Source organism: Bos mutus, chromosome 1 (assembly GCF_027580195.1).
Source record: "Bos mutus isolate GX-2022 chromosome 1, NWIPB_WYAK_1.1, whole genome shotgun sequence".
Taxonomy (NCBI): Eukaryota; Metazoa; Chordata; class Mammalia; order Artiodactyla; family Bovidae; genus Bos; species Bos mutus.
Genome location: NC_091617.1, coordinates 82,630,268 through 82,650,488, shown reverse-complemented (window position 1 = coordinate 82,650,488; position 20,221 = coordinate 82,630,268). Strand labels below are relative to the sequence as shown.

Below are 20,221 nucleotides of genomic sequence, written 5' to 3'. Positions count from 1 at the left end.
TACACTTAAAGCACATCTCAGTCCATACCAGCCATAATTCAAATGTTCAGTAGCCACATGAGGCTAGAGGTGAGTCTGTTAGGCAGTGCAGCCCTAAAACATTAATCCTGAACTCTGCTGTTGGGTCACCAAGATCTGCAAACATCTCAGGGGATAAAGTCAATGTCACCCACATGAATGTCATATACATGAACACATGGGAAATAGAACATTTAGATGGAGAGGGTGGGCAATGATAACGGGGTCAAATGAAGCTTCATGTAATTAAGGCAGCATATCACTGGAATCCTACCCAGGTGAAATTTAGAAATATCCCTTCACCTGATACGTGATTTTAAAATTAGTAAAAAGTGATTTTGTTGAATCTGAATGATCTCATACATTCTAAGGAAAATTGAAAAAGTCTACTCTGCTCTAGACATGTTTTGATATTAAATGAGATAGGTATATAAATTGTCTAATTAAATGCCTTGTACTTTGAGGGGCTCTTATGCATTTTGCAGGTCCCAGATGACACAATTATATGGGCTCTCTGAGATCATTTGGACTCTTGGTGGGGCTATTACTGCTAGATACAACTTCTGAATTCTCTCTTAGAATCTGTCACTGAACAACATCCTGCCCCAGTTCAGCTAATACATAATTGGGTGTCTGAATCTCCCAGAAACCAGCCCTCAAGAGCTGGTGATGTATTAGGGGTATGTAGGAGGGAAGATGAGGAGGGGAGGAGGCCAAGCAAAGCAAAATTCATACAGAAAATCACTTTGGCCTAGTCCTGCAGGACCTCTGAAGAAGACATTCCAGAGTAGTCCCAACAAGAGGCAAAGTTGGGCTGTGATACTCTGGCACCTCTGACAGTTACAGGCCACTCCTGGAGGAGGTCAATTCTCAGGCCCCTCTGGGTTTTGATGTGTGTGGGTGACAAGCACTCTGCACAAGCAAAGTGACCCCAGGAGCCTAGGGAGGGCGGGAAAAGCACTGCAGTCCTGGCTGTTGGAAGGTGGAGAGAGCTGTGAGATGCTATCTCACCATGTCACAAGTGAGCAAACCTTGGTTTCCTTCTCTGTAAAATGATTAACAATAGTCCCTACCCCAGTGAGCTTCTGGGAAGGATAAGATAATACTCACAAAGAGGTTGGAACAATAGCTAGCACTCACTAAGGCAAGGCATCTCTGGCTGGTCAGGGAGATACTTGGAGCAGACGGCCAACCCCACTCCATCTCACAACCCTGGACCTGCCAGCATTGGGCTTGCTTCCAGTCAGGTCTCTGCACAGCTGTCTACCACCCATCCAGCCTAGAATTAGGGCCAGGGCTGCTCACAAACTGGCCTAGGGACATTAGCATGGTGTGGGCACACAATAGGAGCTCAATAAATGTTCATAGGAGAGAGAGGAAGGGCGTGCTGTAAAGACTATGTCTTTAGACACAGAGCCCCCTTGGAAGTTTTTTCTTTTGCCTTGTTTGGGTCCGAAAGTGCCAGCATTTCTCTGCTTTTCTCTGAGACTTTTTTCACTGATTTTCTGCCACTTAAATAAACTCTCCTTGGCCACAGACACCATGCTGAACACAGATAAGATGAAACTAAGGAGAAAACTATATATTTCTCATAGACCAAACTCCTAGGCCTGCTGCTGCTCCCTGGGAGATAAACGGAAACACTTTGGCAACGTTGTGACCCCATGAAAGGTCCACAACCCGGGCAAAGTGGACCCTAGCTTTCCACTTTAATAACAGTAATCTCCCACAGCTAGATTTATAGCATTTGTAGGCCAAACAGCAGAATCTCTTTTGACTATTATATCCATTCTAAAATTTATTTATTTATGGCTGTGTCAAGCCTTCGCTATGGCTCACAGGCTTCTCTCTAGTTGCAGCACACAGGCTCAGTAGTTGTGACACACAGGCTTAGTTGCCCCTCGGCGTGTGGGATCTTAGTTCCCCAACCAGGGATCGAACCCACCACGCCTGCATTGGAAAATGAATTCTTAACCTCTGGGCTTCCAGGGAAGTCCCTAACATACCCATTTTATAGGTGACAGACTGAAGCAAAAGTTAAGTGAATTGACCAAGACCCTACAGGTTGTCAGCAATAGAATGGGACCCAGAACCTAGGGACTTTGATCTGGTGCTCACCAGTGCACTAACATCAAGGAAAACAGCAAGAGTTCAAGGCCATCTTTAGGGGATCAACTAGTGTCAGCATTGAGTGAACCAGGCCACATTTTGCTCCCTGAGAGCACAGCTAGGTTTGTTGCTAACCATTTATCCCTTAGCTTCTGCAGGAAACAAAATCTTTGTGTAATAAAAATACTTTCTAGACAGACACCAAGTCTCTTGAGATTCTTGTAAAACAGAGGTAGCTATGAAGATCCTCTTTTCACAGTTAGAAATAGTCTCACCATAGGGAATCAGTTGCCCAATACTTCAGCAGTGAGTCAGTGCCGACCCCAAAATAGAGTTCATCTCCCACAATAGCCATGGAAATAACCATGGGCCAAAGTCTCCTGTAATGAAGTCAGGCCATGGCCCCATCCTTCTGTCTGGGCTTCGCTCCCCTCCAAGCTCTGCCAGCCTCACTCCTGACTTTATTCAGGTCTCTACTCGGATGTCACTGCCTCAGGGTGACCGTCCCTGACACTCAGTCTAAAATAATCACTCCCTAATGTCATCTCCATTGTTTTTCTTCACGATCCTGTACCAACCTGAAGCTATATTACACATCTATTGTTAATGAGTTTAATAATTGTCTCTCTGCTAGAACATGAGCTGAGTGAGGACAGGGGCTATGCTGTGCTCAACACTATATCCTCAGGGCTAGAATAGTGCCTGGAACCTAAGGAGACATTCAGTAAATATTTGGAGAGAGAATAAATGAATGAATGACAGCAAACTTGTGCTTCTAGATCTTCCATGTTTGCTTTTGACAGGGCTCTGCCCCTCCAAAAATTATGAAGCATTCTACAGGATGAGGCCCAAAGAGACCTGCCCATTGAGAACACCCATCACACCCCTGAGTCCAATGCCTGGAGCTTAAAGAGAACGCACCCACACCAAAACTTCCCACTCACAAATTCAGTAAGCTCATGTTCCAACAGCTCCTAAATGTCATCCATTCAGAATTTTCAATCAGCCCAACTTTGCTTTGGTTCCTCCCACCCTCCAGGCCTCCACACTTAACTTCCTGCCTCCTGAGGCTCTAACCCCAATCACAGTACTATAAGCAAATATCCACCTCCATCACCACCCCCCTGTCTTTCCTAGACCAGCTACACCCATGTTGCCCCCGTCCTGTTCTTCTTCTAATCCCTTCACCATCACATTTATACCAAGAACTAACTCCTCTGCATCAGTGAGGTATTCAGGGTTGGAATAGCTCTAACGTTGGTTGCAAACTGAGTTAAATTCTACTTAAGGATATGTGTATTCTTATAGCTGATTCACATTGTTGTACTGCAGAAACCAACACGATATTGTAAAGCAATTATCCTCCAGTTAAAAATTTTTAAAAAGGATATATGTCAATATGCATACAACTGGCCAAAAATGTTTTTTAAATTAGCAATCATGTGCTGCTCAATGAACACTATATTGTTAAGAAAGGATTTTTGAGGGACCTCCCTGGTGGTCCAGCGGCTAAGACTCTGCTCTCCCGATGCAGGGAACCTGCATTCAGTCCCTGGCAGGGAAGTAGATTCCACATGCTCCAACAAGAGTTTGCATGTGCAACTAAGAATCCTCATGCTTCAACTAGGAATTCGCTTGCTGCAACTAAAGATCCCACATGCCACAGCTAAGACCTAGTGCAGCCGAATAAATAAATATCTTTTAAAAAGAAAGGATTAAGTAAACCCAATGTGGCCAAAGGGGTTTCCTCTGCAAAGGAAACACAGAGTCAGCGGAAGCAAGGGTGACCCTAGCATTGGATGACATCACTGTCTATGGTCCCCAGCACCTCTAAGCTAAGGCACCAAACCTTCCACCTGCCATTTCCTAGACAAAAGACCTGTGTAGACATGTGGCTCAGCCCAGTTTCTGACCTCAGGCTATTCCCTAAACCCTACGATGTAGACCCTGTCCCAGCACAGGAGTCCTGCCCACATCCCTGGCCTGCAGGCACTCCAGCCTCAAGGATGATGGGTCTCAAAGTATATGCCATGCACGACTTGCATCAGAATTCCTGGGTTGTTTATTAAGAAAGCAGAATTCTGAACCCCACCCACCCTAGACCTTCTGAACAAAATTTCTGGCAGTGGAGCTGGGAATATAAATGTTACTCAGCTCACCCAGCCCCCACCCACAATTGTTTAAAATCACTGCCCTAGAGAGAGGTCACCTCATTTCCCAACTCAATTCCCCTTGGCTAACCCCGAGAAGGAGATTGGACTAAGGTCCAGGTCAAGGAAATAACTGGTTGTGGTTCTGGGACAGATACACCCTTGAGAGTCTTCCCTTCCTGTAGTTTCTTTTTCTCATCTTCTGAGATCCAGACCTCCTAGAATTCCATGAGGCCTAAGGCTGCCCCCTACATTGGGAGTTTGCAGGGCAGGAATAGTACTCCTCCACCATTTCCCAACCTGGTGGGGATTCAGATGGAAGCAGGCCTTGTCCTGGCCTCTTAAGTCTTTCTCTACCTTAGCTGTTTAGACAGGGCCCCTGCAGCTTACATTCAAGTACCACATTTCACTAGACCTAGGAGTTCTGAAACAGGATGTGGTGGCAAAGCCCTATTAGTAACAAACAGTGTGCAATTCCTTGTTCTTATCTGCTGCACACATGTAAATCTCATATACCTGGAGGGGTGCCCTCAGAGAAGGATTTGGAGGTTCATGGCCATCTCTCCTTCCACTCTAGAGAAATGACCAACAGTACTCTGCTGTCTCTCTTCAGGGCCTGGAGTCAGCTCCCTGAATTCTCAGCTGCTCCCTCAATATTTTCTCCAAACGAACAGACAGGCTGGAACCCTGGAGCTGCCCCCACCTGACTCTAAATACCATCAGACCTCAAAAGAACTGTCTCTGCCAAGCCCCTTGCCCAAGTTCACCACTCCTTAAGGACGCTGCACATGTACCTCTATGGAACTGAACACCAGCCTTGTTTCTATAGAAGCAGCCCTCCCATCCCTACTGGACCACTGCTGAGGCCTCTGCATGGCATCGATGGCCTCAGCCCAACCAAATTTACGACAGAAAGAAGGGCTTGTACTGACCTGCAGGTCAGGCAGAATACACATCGGTCATCCATTTGCCATTTTTGTCTTTTCTGAAATTTTGTCACTGAGAAAGGCAGGATTACAATTTTTTTCCTTCCAGATTGAGTTGGCATAGTATATTCCTGGTTATCAAAATACTCATAGCTTTGGGACTTTGAAATGGTAAAGATTCATGATATGTGAAACAGCATGATATACAACTGTATGGTCTTAATTACATAAAAAGGGATGCTTAGTTGTGAAAATACACAAATGAGACCTAGAAGGACACATCAAAGGACACATCGGTAAACCGATGGCAATTATGAATGACTTTGTTTTTAGCTTCTTGTGTTTTTTTATTTCTTGTTATGCACATGTTAACTTTTAAGAAATACATGTTATTTTAAAAACCTTAAAACAACAGCATCAGTCACAGCAAATGCTTGTGGCCAGAATTCAGCAATGATTCAGTCACAAAGATATAATGGAAGTTCTTATTTTGGCTGCCCAACATCATTGCTAGTCATTTTAGGAGGAGTGCTCAGATTTTCCTTTGAGGAACTATCCCTCCTCCAATACCAGTCTGGGAGGGTTGTATGGAACTAGTCCCACCTCTCAGACTAAGGTTAGCACAGTCCATATGTCTTCCAAGCCACAGTGCCTGGGTCACAGATGGGCACACGAAGAAGCCAGTTCAGTTGAAACCAATTCCAGAACTTTCTCCAGAATTATTGGGAAAGAGAAACTCTCTTCCCAGTGGGGCTGCTGAGCTGAGAGAAATAAAAGTTCTGAGAGGCTAGAGACCTTCTTGCTTCCACATGTGAAGATCTCCTGAGAGAGAGACCAACACAAAGGAGAGTAGAAACAAGAGACAGTGAAACTGATGACATTATTTGAGCACAATGATCCAACCAGCCCTGAAACCAATACCCTTGGACTTTCAAATCATGTGTGGAAATAAATTTTTTTTCTATGTGCTTCAACCAGTCTGAACTGAGTATCCGCCATTTGCAATGCAGAATCCTGACAGATACAACTGGACAAGAGAAATCCTGAATAACAAATGGGACCAAATGCTAAAGAAGATTGTATAACAAGTGCCCAGAAAAAGAAACATTAAAGTACTCTCAATGTTACTACACACTGCCCTTCACAGTCTGATCTGTGTACTCTGCTTCCCCATCCCATAGCTAGAAATTTCCAACACGTGCCTCTGTTTACATCAAGACTCTGGGTTACAGACAGGACTCTGTACATTCTACAAGGCCTTTTTTTTTTAAATTATTAATTTTATTTATTTATTTACTGGTCTGTGCTGCGTCTTCACTGGTGCTTAGAGCCTTCGGTGGTTGCTGCATGGACTTCGTAGTCATGGCGCACAGGATTAGTTGCCCTGTGGCATGTGGAATCTTCCCGGAGCAGGGATCACACCCGAGTCTCCTTGCATTGGCAAGCAGATTCTCAACCACTGGATCACCAGGGAAGTCCCATAGAGCCCATTTTTACTGTGCCTTTTCCCTCTATTAGATTCTTAAGGATCTTAGAGGCAGGAGTTGGATTTTATTTCTCTCTCAATTCTTATTTACTGGCCTATTGGATGGATGGAGGAAAAGGAAACTACATATGCAGTCCTGTACTTGGTCCTGTAGGCCAAGTGAACTCCCCTTGTCTCCAAACCCACGTTTCTCCTCTAACTGCCATGAGAATAACTAACAATAACCTTCAAGACTGATTGATGGGAGCAAGGTATGTGTGTGAAGAGCTCTGTGATTCTAGTGATTTTCTAGTGATTCTCCAAATTGGGACTCCAGTCCCACGGTGTTTATCCTAAGCCCTGCTACCCAAGATTTTACATTACAAAGCATGGTGATTGTTTTTCATCTTAATTTGCTTTGCACATCTTTCATCTCTTTGGCCAAAGGTTCCCCTGGCTTCCCCTAAAGAAACACCACTTCCCTCACAACCCTCTTCAGTGAGATCTGCTCTGATTCTCACTTCCCTTGAGCTGGGAGCAGAGTCAGCATTTGCGCTTGCTGTCTACTGCCACATCCTGACTAGACTGTTGCCCTGGAGGCTCCTTATCACCCTCTTTGCCCAGACATTTTCCATCTCAGCCCCCTAGAACCCCGTGCTGGTTTCTTATGGCCTCCATGCTATTTTCCAGAAATCGAGGCTCAGCTTCTGCTTTGTGAAATTTTTCTGAGCACTCCCTGGCTCTGACCGCTTAAAAACATGCAGAGTGGTCCCAATCCTCACCCCGAGGAGATCAATTGTTGAGGCTTCCCCAGTCCTAAAAGTTATCCATCTTGTGATAGGACAAAGATGACTCTACACGTGCTCCAGACTTCTCCCGCCACAAGCTGCCAAAGAGGAATATGGACCTCCAAGACTGTTCTTTGGGCTTTTATGACACAGAATCCAGGGGAAAGGGGGAGGGCGAAAGATGTTCCAGCTGCAGATGGAGAGGAATTTTGAAGCAAGAAGTGAAGAAGTTCCTTCAGGCTGGGCTACCCTCAGGGCCACCCAGATGTGGTCAGATTTGGGATGGACCTCCAGCTGCACTTGCCAAGCTTTGAGCCCTCATGTGGACTGCTACAGTCCCTAGGGAAAGGAGCACCTATTTCTAACTGGTCTGCCCGGATAAGACTTTTTAAAAATTCATACAAAGATATCCAAAAAGCCAACAGGTATCAGAGATGTGGATAAGAGAGGGGAATGGGTATGGTGTGTGTCTCCCTCAAAGTGTTTGAGAAAGAAGTTCAGAATTTGAGTTGACTTTGATATCGCTTGTTCTGTATCTGGGCTCTGGCCCACAATGGAGTGGCATGGGTGGGTGAAGGATTGAAAGAGTTAAACTGCCTTCTCTTTCTCTTTCCAATCTTGAAGCTCAGAGAAGTGGGGTTTGTCTTCCAGTCCCCAAGCCTTATTTTCTTCTTCCCCTTCTCGCCAACCAATGGCACCCTCTTCCTTGTTGTCTGGCTGCCCTGAGGGCCCTCAGAGAGGACTCTGAATGTCTCTTGAAACTGTCTCCTTATCCCCACTGCCTTAGCCTTAATTCCAACCTAATCTTCTCTACCTGTAATTTCTGCAGCCACCTGAGGGTGCCCCTAGGTCAGGACCTCCACATCACAGCCCAGAGGGTTATTTTAACAGAGAGACTGGATCACTTTCTCACTTTCCTAATTAAAACTCTTCCCTGGCTTCCTACTTCCTATACATTCTAAAATTTACATCCTAAAATTTACATTCCAAAATTTCATCCTAACCCAACAAACCTTTCATGGTCACCCCTGCCCATCTCTCTTGGCCTTATTGGCCCTTGAAATATTCTTTACTTCAACCCTACCCTTCTTCCTGTGGTCTTATGCTTAGGCTGCATGACAACTGTAACCTCTAACCCTCCCCTATCTCTATGTTCACCCATCTGTTCTCTACATCTGCATCTGTATTCCTGCCCTGCAGATAGGTTCCTCTGGACCATTTAGCTGATGAATGGATAAAGAAGAGGTGGCACATATATACAATGGAATATTACTCAACCATAAAAAGGACTGATATTGGGTCATTTGTAGAAATGTGGTTAGACCTAGCTAGAGTCTGTCACAGAGTGTAGTAAGTCAGAAGGGGAAAAACAATCATATATTAACACATATATGTGGAATCTTTGTCCTTTCGTTTGTGTGCTGGGTCCACCAACCTCACCTTCTTGAAATTATTCATGAGACATAAACCCTCCCCTAACACCCCCAACACCAAAATGCCCTTTATATTCCAGCCCCCTGCAAGTCTGAGCTTGCTCCACACAACATATGATCTCTTGACAACAGGCAGCTCTTACTTGACCCCAGACCTGAGTCATTATATGCAAAATTGCTGATGGTTACTTTTTATAGATTTCTGAGTGTCTCCTCAGAAAAAGGCCATGATGCAACTTTTGGTTTGATTGTGTTTTAGAGTCATAACAGTATCAGCACTCCTGCGATTATTGTAGCCTTTCCAAAAATGTTACATGTATTAAAAGAATAAAAAAGTCCTTACAGCTGACAGAGGATATGTAGGTTGGCTAAGAGATATTCTTTCATAACAAAGGAAATTTATCTTTTTATACAGAAATGGCCTCTCTGAAAGAACTGGAGAGGGCTTATACTAAAGCAGCAGAGGTGTTATAAAACACAAACTAACACAAAAAATAAGAAGATAAGAACTAAGGGATTAAAGTAGGAGAAGACTATATCACAGAAACCTAGGCTAAGGAAACCTAATGTACTGAGCTTCCTGACAGTCAAAGCAAATCCAGAAGTGTAACAGGTTGGTTAATTAAAAAGTAAGCCAGGATCTGTTATCTTTATTTAATGGAAATGTACTTTTCCTTTGGTCCAGTTATCCCTATTCTTTCTAGAAAATGCTCTTCCTCCCACCCAGGTTCTACCCCAATCATGTGGTTAAAATAGGAGCTCTCACCATTTTACTGACCTCTCTGTCTTTTTCGTCTCACACACACACACGCACACCTGTCTGTTCATCAGTGGACTCCTGAGCTGAGCTGGGGTGACTGTCATGCCCCATATCCCTGCCAGTGATTACTCTCAGATTGGGTAATTGAATGGAGCTGGGTCAATCAGTCTTTCTTGGGGACTTTCCAACTGCAGCTACCCCTCAGCGCTCTCTGGAACAGAAACCGAGAGAAGTGAGATTCAGAGCCGCCAACAGGCAAATTCCACATCGTGAGGCTGCAGTGCACCTGAGCAGCCCCACCTGAGCGCCAAGCGAGGGTGGGAAGGGAGCTCCCTGACTGCTTCCAAGGCCTTTTTCCTCTTCCTCCTGGGCTCTGCTGCCTCCCAGCCCTTCCTATGCTTTGGTTATGTGGCCAAACACCTTCCTCTTTTGCCTAAGCTGGTTAACTTTGAGTTTCTATCCCTCACAGCCCAGAGAATGCTGACCGCTATAGAACACTGAGCAATGGCATGGATGGTGAGCTCCAAGGTGGTTTTATCAAAAGCACAGATATTCTGCATCTGGCCCTCTCATCTCAGGGGCTGTTGGTGTTTACTATGTTAGAATCTAGCTCTGTAAAGGCATTTTCATAGAGGGACAGTTACATATCCATGTATTTTGATTCAGAGATAAAGGTCAGAACTTGAGATGTAAATGACGAAATTATTTCTCTGTGTGTTTTAGTTGAATGCTAAATGGAACATTATTCAAAACTGGAGAAGAATATTTTTTTCTCTTCCTGATTGAAAAAGATCCCTATGCCCTAGATGCTAGGGTGGAAGTGACAGAGATGACGTTTTATTGAGAATTCAAAAGACCTGATTGCACTCTGCCCTGAGACAGCAACCCCTGCCAGCATCTTTCAAAGGTCTGCAGAAGTCACTCTGTGGGCACGGCACATCTGTGCCCAGAGGGTCACATGAGTGGCCTGTCGAATCCACAATGTTGTGAAGCATTTTGGATTTCCTAACTGCTCCTTCTAGTTTTTCCTGTGGTGACCACGCTTTATCATCCTTCCCTTTTCTGAAGTTGTGCAATAGACTCCTGACTCTTTGAGTACTTCCTGCTCTGACCAGGATGCCACTTAATCAGTGACAGAACCTGCAGGAGGAATATCAAGTTTTTATTCATGTCAAACATTTACAGGGTGTCTGCTTCTGCAGCAGCAGCTCATCCCACTTTCAAGCTGATTCCAGTTCCATGTAAGATGGATGATGCCTTCACGCCACACATTCTCACAGGTATGTACAGTTGCTGTTGCTGTTCAGTTGCTCAGGCATGTCTGATTCTTTGTGAACCCAAGGACTGCAGTACACCAGGCTTCCATGTCCTTCACATCATCCAGAGCTTGCTCAAACTCAAGTCCATTGAGTCAGTGATCTCATCCTTTGTCATCCCCTTCTCCTCCTGCCTTCAATCATTCCCAGCATCAGGGTCTTTTCTAATGAGTAGGTTCTTGGCATCCAGTGGCCAACGTATTGGAGCTTCAGCTTCAGCATCAGTCCTTCCAATGAATATTCAGGACTGAGTTCCTTTAGGATTGACTGGTTGGATCTCCTTGCAGTCCAAGGCACTCTCAAGAGTCTTCGCCAACACCACAGTTCAAAAGCATCAATTCTTCAGCATTCAGCCTACTTTATAGAATGCAAAGGACTACCTACAATTTGGAGGGAAAGGAGGAATAAAAATGCAAGTAATGGTCCTCTTCTCTTCTAAGATCTCAGAAGCTTTATTTCTGATGCATATGTGACAACGGCAGTGAAATTCCCTAATACTTGTTTAGCTCATATTACTTTAAGCCTTGTTCTATATCTAATGTAGGCCTGTCACATAGTAGCTGCATGTAAAGAATCCTTGGCATTTTTTGGTTGCCCAACACCTGAAACCCTCCCGAGGTGTGGCACAACTCTGTTTGAATAAGATGGTGTGTGGCACAGAAGCCACTTCCCTATCCAGAAGCTACAAAAGCTTGATGCTCACTTTCCCAGCTTCTGTCACAGCTAACAACCTAATGTGTCTAACTCAGACTTGACCAATCAGATAAACCAACCCCAGGCTCTGAACTGGGAGCTGGTAACACAAAGAGGCAGAAACAGAGAACCTATTCTAGTAGAAGCAGCAGAAATAGCAGCAGCCTCTGGTTTCCCAAGACAGCAGTGGAATCGTGCCAGGGGCCACAGCTGTGCTAGCATTGGCTTCCAAGTCCTCCTCACCATGGGTTTGAAGTGGCTTTAGGCTCTGGTCCTGGACACTGCCTGGCCTCCCTTTGCTGTTGTCTGTTTTCTGAGTTTGGTACTCTAGCCTTCGGGAGGAGTTACCTACATAAATCCCTTCCCAAAAGAGTCAATTGATTTCTGTTCCTTGGAACTAAGAAATCTGACTTATTGCCAGGAATAAAATGTTGAGAGAAATACATTTATAAATGAATCCATTTTATTATGTGTATGTCAGACTAACTCACCCGGAGAGGTAGATGCAAATCATCAGCTTCACTGTGTTGTTGATAATTTGCTGAGCCTCAGAGAAGCCAAACAATTTCTCCAGTATTGCACAGCCAAGAAGTGGCAGGGGAAGGACTCAAATGCCAGGACAGAACCTTGAGATGGTGTTCTTTCCACTCTGTCAGCACTTACCAATTCCAGCCCCAATGATGTCCCATAGGGTCTGAAGTCCTGTGCTTTCAAAGCATGATGTCTCTTTACCTCACACCCTGACCTGCGTATTTATTTCTAACTTGGCCCTTTGACCCAGGCCAGTACCCTCAGGCATGCTGGGTCTCTGCTACCAGGATCTGTTAGCTCAGCCCCCAGACTCAAATTGGGTGAGCATTCCTACTGTCTGCCTATGCCTGTGTGTATATGCACACAAAGGCAATAATTTTTACATCTTCTTGTCATTTTCAGCTTATGTAGACCACACTTGTGCATGGAAGGGAGAGGGAGTTAATGGTCTTTCACAGGCAATGTCCTAACGGCCATATTTCTGCCCAGTGGAGAGGTCTACCTTCAGGTTGGGTCCCAATATGGAAACCATTCTTCCTATTGAAGTGAATTCCCTGGAGGGTGAAATGGAGACAAACGCTATCAACTTGTTATTTAATTGCCAATATTTTGAAGATTAAATCAAATAAAAAAGAATCCAACAAAGTTCCTGGCATGTGATAAATACTCAAAAAATGTTAGTTTTCCATTTCCAAACTGTGAAAAGTACTTAATGTGTATGTATGCTTAGTCACTAAGTCGTGTATGTTACCCCATGGACTGTAGCCCACCAGACTCCTCTGTCTATGGGATTATTCTGGCAAGAGTACTGGAGTGGGTTGTCATTTCCTCCTCCAGGGGATCTCCCCAACTCAGGGATCGAACTGCACATCCTAAGTCTCCTGTATTGGCAGGCAGATTCTTTGCCACTGAGCCATCTGGGAAGCCCTAAGTACTTAATACAAGGTGTTTATTACCACATACTTTATAAAAACAAAATTTTGAAAGCAACCTATATTCATAATGAATGATTTTCATATTATGCATCTGTTAAAAATGATAGCTAAATAAATAAATAGTATTTATGAAAACTATGGAGCACTATAGGCTAAAGATAACAAGAAAAAAGGGTGCAGAACAGGACGCAGATCATATGGAAACCATGTTTACAAGTATAAGTATGTAATATAAGTATAAATTCATTGGAAAAGACCCTGATGCTGGGAAAGATTGAGGACAGGAGGGAGAAAGGGACAAAGGAGAATGAGATGGTTGAATGGCATCACCGACTCAATGCACACAAATTTGAGCAAACTCTGGGAGACAGTGAAATACAGGGAACCCTGGTATGCTGCAGTCCATAGGGTCACAAAGAGTCAGACACAACTGAGCGACTGAACAACAACAAGTAAGTATAAAATATGCAGGAAAAAAGGTGGAAGAACCACCCCCAAAATGAAAATTAACTTTATCAGAAAATCTCCTAACCCCTTACCGCAAAATCTTGCAGCCAGATGTGCTCTGGCATTCAGAATTGTTTGGCTTTTACCATATCACGAATACTACATAGCACCTGCAACACTCCTCAGTTCAACACATTAGCACGCACCTCAGCAGTGAATATATGAATAGTTGTCTTAAGGAAAATAAAGAGTCTAAGTAGCCTCCTCTCAGTTCAGAAGCTGTCTCTTCACCAGGTGAGTGGAGTTCCAGTTAGATTTGGTGATCAAATAAATTATGGAAAACTTTCCCATTTTTAGCACTTTGGGGATTTTGAAATTGCAGGTAAGAGACTATAGATCTATAGTACTTAATTATTAACCACCATAATGGTTCTGCCAAAAGGACAATATTAAAGGTGTAAAATACACACCCCACTGCTAGAAGTACAGTTATCAGTTCATCTGAGTTCCCCAGCAATGCCCAGTGTGGCAGTAGCAATCCTCGATGTTTTTGCCATTAGCCAGATTTTAAATCCAGACTCAGACGGCTGTAACTCATCTTTGTTTATTCTATCACCTGCACTTGCTGGCTCCTTTCTAGATAGTTTACATTATTATGGAGAAAACGCCAAGAATTACATCTAAACAGAGCTTAAGAGTAAAGCCCAGTTTACCCTTGACCCCCTTTCTGCCATCCAGTAATTGGCTAATATAGAATAATTATTAATAAACTGTACCCACAATACCCTTCCCATTCCTGGCCTTGGGCTTGATTTTTGTAGCTAGTGAGTAAAGTCCCCTTATCACAGCCTCAGGGAACCAGACCCACAGACGGAAGTACTGAGGTACAAGGCAGGGCCAAGTCCAAGCAGAGATTTCAGGCATCAGCAGCAACAAAGGAGCTTGCTGTTGGTAGCCTCAGCCTGGAAGCTTATATATTCACATAGGAAGAGTGGCTCATCACGTAGGACTAAGAGTAGCCTGACAACCCCTCCCTACATCACTGGTACTCTCCTCCCTCTGCCAACCCTGGGAATCACAACACTGTTGCCCTCATGGGTCAACATCAGAATTTGCCATATTCTGCAGTGAGATGCTCACCTGCAAACGGACAGAAGCACTGGCTTAAATGGAGATCATTCGATAAGTGTGGCCTGGTATGCAGGATGTACAAGCCCTTCTAAGGACTTTGATTTGGGGAAGGGTCCAGAAGGAAACACAAACGGCAGCTTAGTCGCAATCTTATAAAAGACACCAGAAGTCTTATAAAAGTTTTGGAAACATTGTTATAAATGTTAAACCTGTACTTCCCTAATTTTTCCTAAGCTTTATTCTCCCTCACCCTTTTCTCAGCCTCAACTCTAGTGTTTTCCCAGCTTCCTCATTCCACTCTAGACTTTTAAATAGGCCCCCAAAGGGAACTACATCGTCTGAGTTACTAATATAGTCCCTATTTACAGCCACTGTGTTTACACAAGCAGCTAGACAGTAGCTGGGGAGCAGGTTCAGAGAAGCTGTTTGGGATAATGGGAGTGATAAAAATGCTGGGGGTGGATAGAACTGACAGATCTTCTGATGCATTGGACCACATGAAACATGACCATGGAGAGGCTGTGAGCAAAAAATACCCCGAAAACTAAGCAAATGGAAAAAAAAAAAGAGTGAGTTATTAGGAAAGACAAAAAGTTTTATAAGAAAGAAAATGTAACTGTAACATACAATTTGGCTCAACAGAAAACAATGTATTCATGGGTATAATGTACACTTTTAATACAAATGTATCAAAAATGTGATAGTATTATACTGAGAGATTATAGGTAAGGGAGATGGGTTTAAGTGCTAAATCCTTATCAGACACACTAGAAAATTAATGAATGATGTCTAACATTGAAAAATGAAAGAGCAGTATAAGAATATTTTATATAAATATAAATATAATAACAGAAGAAACAGTAACAGCTAAACATTGAAAATGGTGGACTCTAGTGACCAGAACTGACAGGTGGAGGAAATGAAGAGGAATTTTTGGTTTTCATTATTAGCTTTTAAATACTATTTGACTTTTTGTTAAGTATTTGCATGTAGTATTTTGATTAAAATAATTTTTTATAAAAATAAATTTTATTTGAAAGGCTATGAAATGATGGTTCACAGAAAATCCCATTGATGGAGGAACCTGACATGCTACAGTCCATGGGGTCATGGGGTGTTGGACACAACTGAGCACAAAAGAACTGCAGATGACCCTTAAACATATGAAAATATATCTGGGCTTCCCTGATGGCTCTGTGGTAAAGAATCCGCCTGCCAATGCAGGAGGCATGGGTTCCATCCCTGGTCTGGGAAGACCCCACATACCAAGGAACAATTAAGCCCATGCGCCACAACTGTTGAGCCTGAGCTCTGGAGCCCCGGACCGCAATTACTGAAGCCCATGCACCCAAGAGCTCGTGCTACTCAGCAAGAGAAGCCACCACAATGAGAAGTCTGCACACCACAGCCATAGGGTAGTCCCCACTCTCCCCAGCTAGAGAAAAGCCCATGCAGCAGTGACGACTCAGCACAGCAAAAAATTAACTGATTCACTGAAAAAATTTTCAAAAACATACAAAAAAAAAAAAAAAAAACAGATATTTGACCTTATCAAAATAGAGACATGCAAATTAAAACTACCTTGAGATACTATTTCTCATCTATCAGATTGGGAAAAACCCCAAAGTTAGATGCTATCCTGTTCTGGGAAGGCTGTAGGGAGCTCAAAATTATTGAACCCCTATTAAGAAGAATTTGGCAATAGTCACTAAACTGCAGCTGCATTTCTCTTTGACTCAGCAAACTCTCATCTAGAAAGGCTCCCCCAGACATCCCTGCATGCATATGAAAGGACATAAAAGATCATTCATTATAACATTGTTTGTAATAGCAAACAATTAGAAACAATCCAAATGTATGTCGATAGGGGATTGGTTAAATAAATGATGGCTCCATCACTGAGTGGAAAATATTTATATTCTCAATGAATAAGAAAAAAAAAACCTACAAAATTTTACAACCAACTTCAAGCCCTCCAGAGCTCAGGGGGCTATGTCGGAAGCCTCTCAGACAGAGCAGACTCTCTGGCCTTCTGAAGCCTGACCATAAAAGGAACTTGGCTCCCAGGCCCTTTCAAAATCTTAGAAACAAGCCAGGCAGTGAGGGAATGTAAGACATGATGTCAGTCTTGGGTCCCAACCCCACTTGGGCACTGTGTTAACTGAGACACTCCAAGCTTGGGTTCCTCATCAAGAATTGGGGAGACAATTCCCCACATCAGGGGGGCTGTCATGAGGATTAAGTGGGACAGTGTATGTGACGCAGGTGGCACAGGGCTTTACCTACAATAAGTGCTCAACAACACAAGTTATTTTAAACAGTAGCACCGGAAAAAAAGAATCCTGTCTCCGGGATTGCATTCATTATAGGGGGACAGTCACCCTGGAAATACTAAGATAAGAATCAAAAAAAAAGAATGGAAGGAATTCCCCTTCATGACCAGGCAGTTTGGGAAGAGACTGGTCATCCACTGGCAGACACATTCACCACGTGGCTGCCTCCAGCTTTTCATTGCCCTATGGCTGTCTCTGGGGCTGGCACACACTCTCCCGCACACACTCTCCCTAAGTATTCTAGATCATCAGGCTTGGAAGGACCTGAACCCAAACACCTTCTGTTTGGACTGAGAAACCCCAGAACTAGAGAAACCAGTGATGTACGCAAAACCACATAGCTGGCAGTCCTGTTTCGTAGCCAGGTAGAGCGGCTAATGAAACTGGTAATCAGGTACATGTTGTATGATTGCAGTTTTCTAGTGACTCAAAGCAAAAAGAATAAACCTGAAAGTGAGTGCTCAGCACATACATAGGCTAAATTGACTTTCATTCATTTCTGAAAGGGGTTGTGATCAGTGTGAAAGCATATGGTCGATACTGGTGGAGTAAGTAATGTGTTTATCTAAGTCAACCCAGCCTTATGGCTGTGCCAACGTGTTACCTTTTACATGCTTCTAGTGGAGTAAAGCCTCCAATTTAGGGGCAGTTTGTACTGCAATAAAAACAAAAATTTCTAGAATGTGCCCAATCTGTGCTCCAGCAATGACTAGATATGTCATGTTGGGTTTCCATTTCCTCATCTGTAAAAGGGCATATCAGGCACTTTCATCATGCTGTTGCAAAAATAAAATCAGATAACTGCACATAGAGACCCTACTTCCTACAAACCCAGATATCCCCTTGCCTGTTCTATATACGGGACCTGATCAGTTTCACAACAGCATATAGACCTTGCTCTTTGAAGTCCAAAGATTTTCCCCTAAGCATCTCAAAAAATAAAATAAAATACCTTCCATGATATTTACATAAGTAAATAGCTTTTAATTTCCTCAGCCAGAACCAAGAGTTAAGAAGAATCTTGATAAGAAGAATTACAATTTTTATTTCTTCTTCAAGTTCCCCAAATAACTTTTGCATCCACATTTCCCTTGGAAACTGGTTCCCACCATGTCTACATTGATCTGAAAAACTCTGGATCCAGCCAAATTCACAAGGTTCCTGATTCTCCCACATTCCTTCCCCCAAGAATTTGCTCACTACATGGTTCTTAGCTGAAATAGACTGAGGTGAAGAATTTCAACAGAGATATATCAAGCATTTACTAAATTCTAGGCACTGTGTGAAACTCTTCCCTCTCACATTTAATTATGACAATAATCCTGAGAGATAAGCATCAGTGTTCCCATCTTACAGATGACAAAACAGGAACTCAGAGCATTAAATTACTTGCCTTAAGTCCGGGCTCAGGAAGGGGTTGGAGTGGGTTGGAACCCCGATCTCTAAGTTTGTTATAACTAGGCGTCTCTAACTTCTAAAGCACTTTTGTAACTGCTTTCCCTTCCCACCCTACTCCCTACACAACAACAGAAGCCCCTGCTTTTCAGCAAGTCATTGGCTAACTTTAAGAATGGCCACATCATTTTTTCTCCATGTCTGTTGGTGAACAAAGACAGCATTATGTTTCCAACACAGTAGTCAGGTGCTGGGGGAAAAAAAAATCCCATAACTTCAGTAATCTTCCACCCTCTGGACTAAGACATATACACATTAAAGCTCACCGTAAGGTATAAACATTGCTTTGAAATGATGCAAGCTCTCTTTTAGTAGGACTTAAATTCTAAACTCTAAGGTTTAATAGCTTCCTTTTTTGTACATATCTTTAATAGACACACAAACCTAAACAGATAGACTAACTGTCAATACAACAGCCAACCAGTTCAATCGGGCTGTCACATCAATTCAGATTTCCCTTACGACCTGCACCTGATTTGACTCTGGTCCTAGGCTGCTGACCTGAAATAGTTGCTGGCCGCGGCAAGCACCACGCGGTGGCAGGAGAATTCCTGGATGTCCACACACAAGATGACGTCGGTCAGAGCGTTTTCCACTCGCAGGGTCTCCAGGCCATTCTGCAGAATTAAGGAGAGTCCTGTGTCGTCAAATTTTACCTTATCCCCATTTAAGATTTCTACCAGGTCTCCCCTTTTCTCGGGGGGCTCATCTGTAGACAGTGCCAAGGGCCCTTCCAAACTCTTCTCTACCACGTCGTCCATGGTCCAGGTGCCCCTTTGTCCTGCCATCAACACTCAGACTGAAGGAGCGCCCAAGTTTCAGGCAGGTCACATTGCAGAAGCTGGGCGGATTTCCTGTGCAGGGCCCTCCACTTATCACCAGCTGTCACACACACATAACAGGAAGTCTCGCACTTTCTCATCCTGTTACTACAAACGCCAGTAACTTCTATTCTTCTTCTTTCTGCAATCATCACAAGGTTAGAAATTACTTAGAAGGGTGTGTAGGAAGGGGCTCCATAGAAAAGGAGTGGCTTCTCAGAGTCTTTTATTAGTGCCGTGTGGCTATTTTGGTCCACCTCCCCCATCATATCCGTGATCAGGAAGCCTCTGGTTCTGGTCATTACATTTGTACTTCCGGTGCTTCTATATCCCAAGGTGTCAATGACGGAATGGACATGGGACATTCTAAATCCTCTTCCTCCTTCCATCCAGGAGTCCGGGACCCCATGATAAGACCCCCACTCAGTTCCTCAGGAACCTTGGAAAGCCCTACGTAGCTCTGACATTCTTATTTCTGTCAACACTGCGTGTCATCTGTCTTTGTCCTCTTCCCTGCTCAGGGGAAAACGATGTCATGGCAATTATTAGTGATCCCTTCCCCCTCCCTATTGTTTATTGTTTTAGATATGCCTCTGGGGGCAGAGAAGAAATGGCCTCTAGAAGCTCCATTCCCAGGGTCTTCTGTCTTGGAAGACCAATCCGGGTAGGTCAACACCCAGATTGCCCTAGGAAGTCTCAAGTTGGCCTGACCTCACTCAGCATCTATTGGTCATGGGTCTAGTAGTGGATTGTCAAGTATTTTCATTGCATCTGCAGGTCTCCATTAAATAGAAAAAACTGTCTTTTATTAACCTCTTGCTATATCCTAGGAAATTTATAGGAGTTAATGTATGTTAATCCTTATAACAACCCAATGGTGCTAATAAGACTTACTTAATTTTACAGCTAA

At 43.6% G+C, this 20,221-nt stretch overlaps 1 protein-coding gene across 1 annotated transcript in view; it reads right to left on the bottom strand.

Moving 5' to 3' along the window:
• The window catches only part of KLHL6 (kelch like family member 6), a 56,344-nt gene extending 36,862 nt beyond the window's left edge, over nt 1–19,482 (bottom strand). The window contains exon 1 of the mRNA XM_005909540.3: nt 18,992–19,482. Coding sequence (XP_005909602.1) covers nt 18,992–19,278 — 287 coding nt within the window. The 5' untranslated portion in view covers nt 19,279–19,482. The remainder of the gene's footprint in view (nt 1–18,991) is intronic.
• Nucleotides 19,483–20,221: the final 739 nt, after the last annotated feature.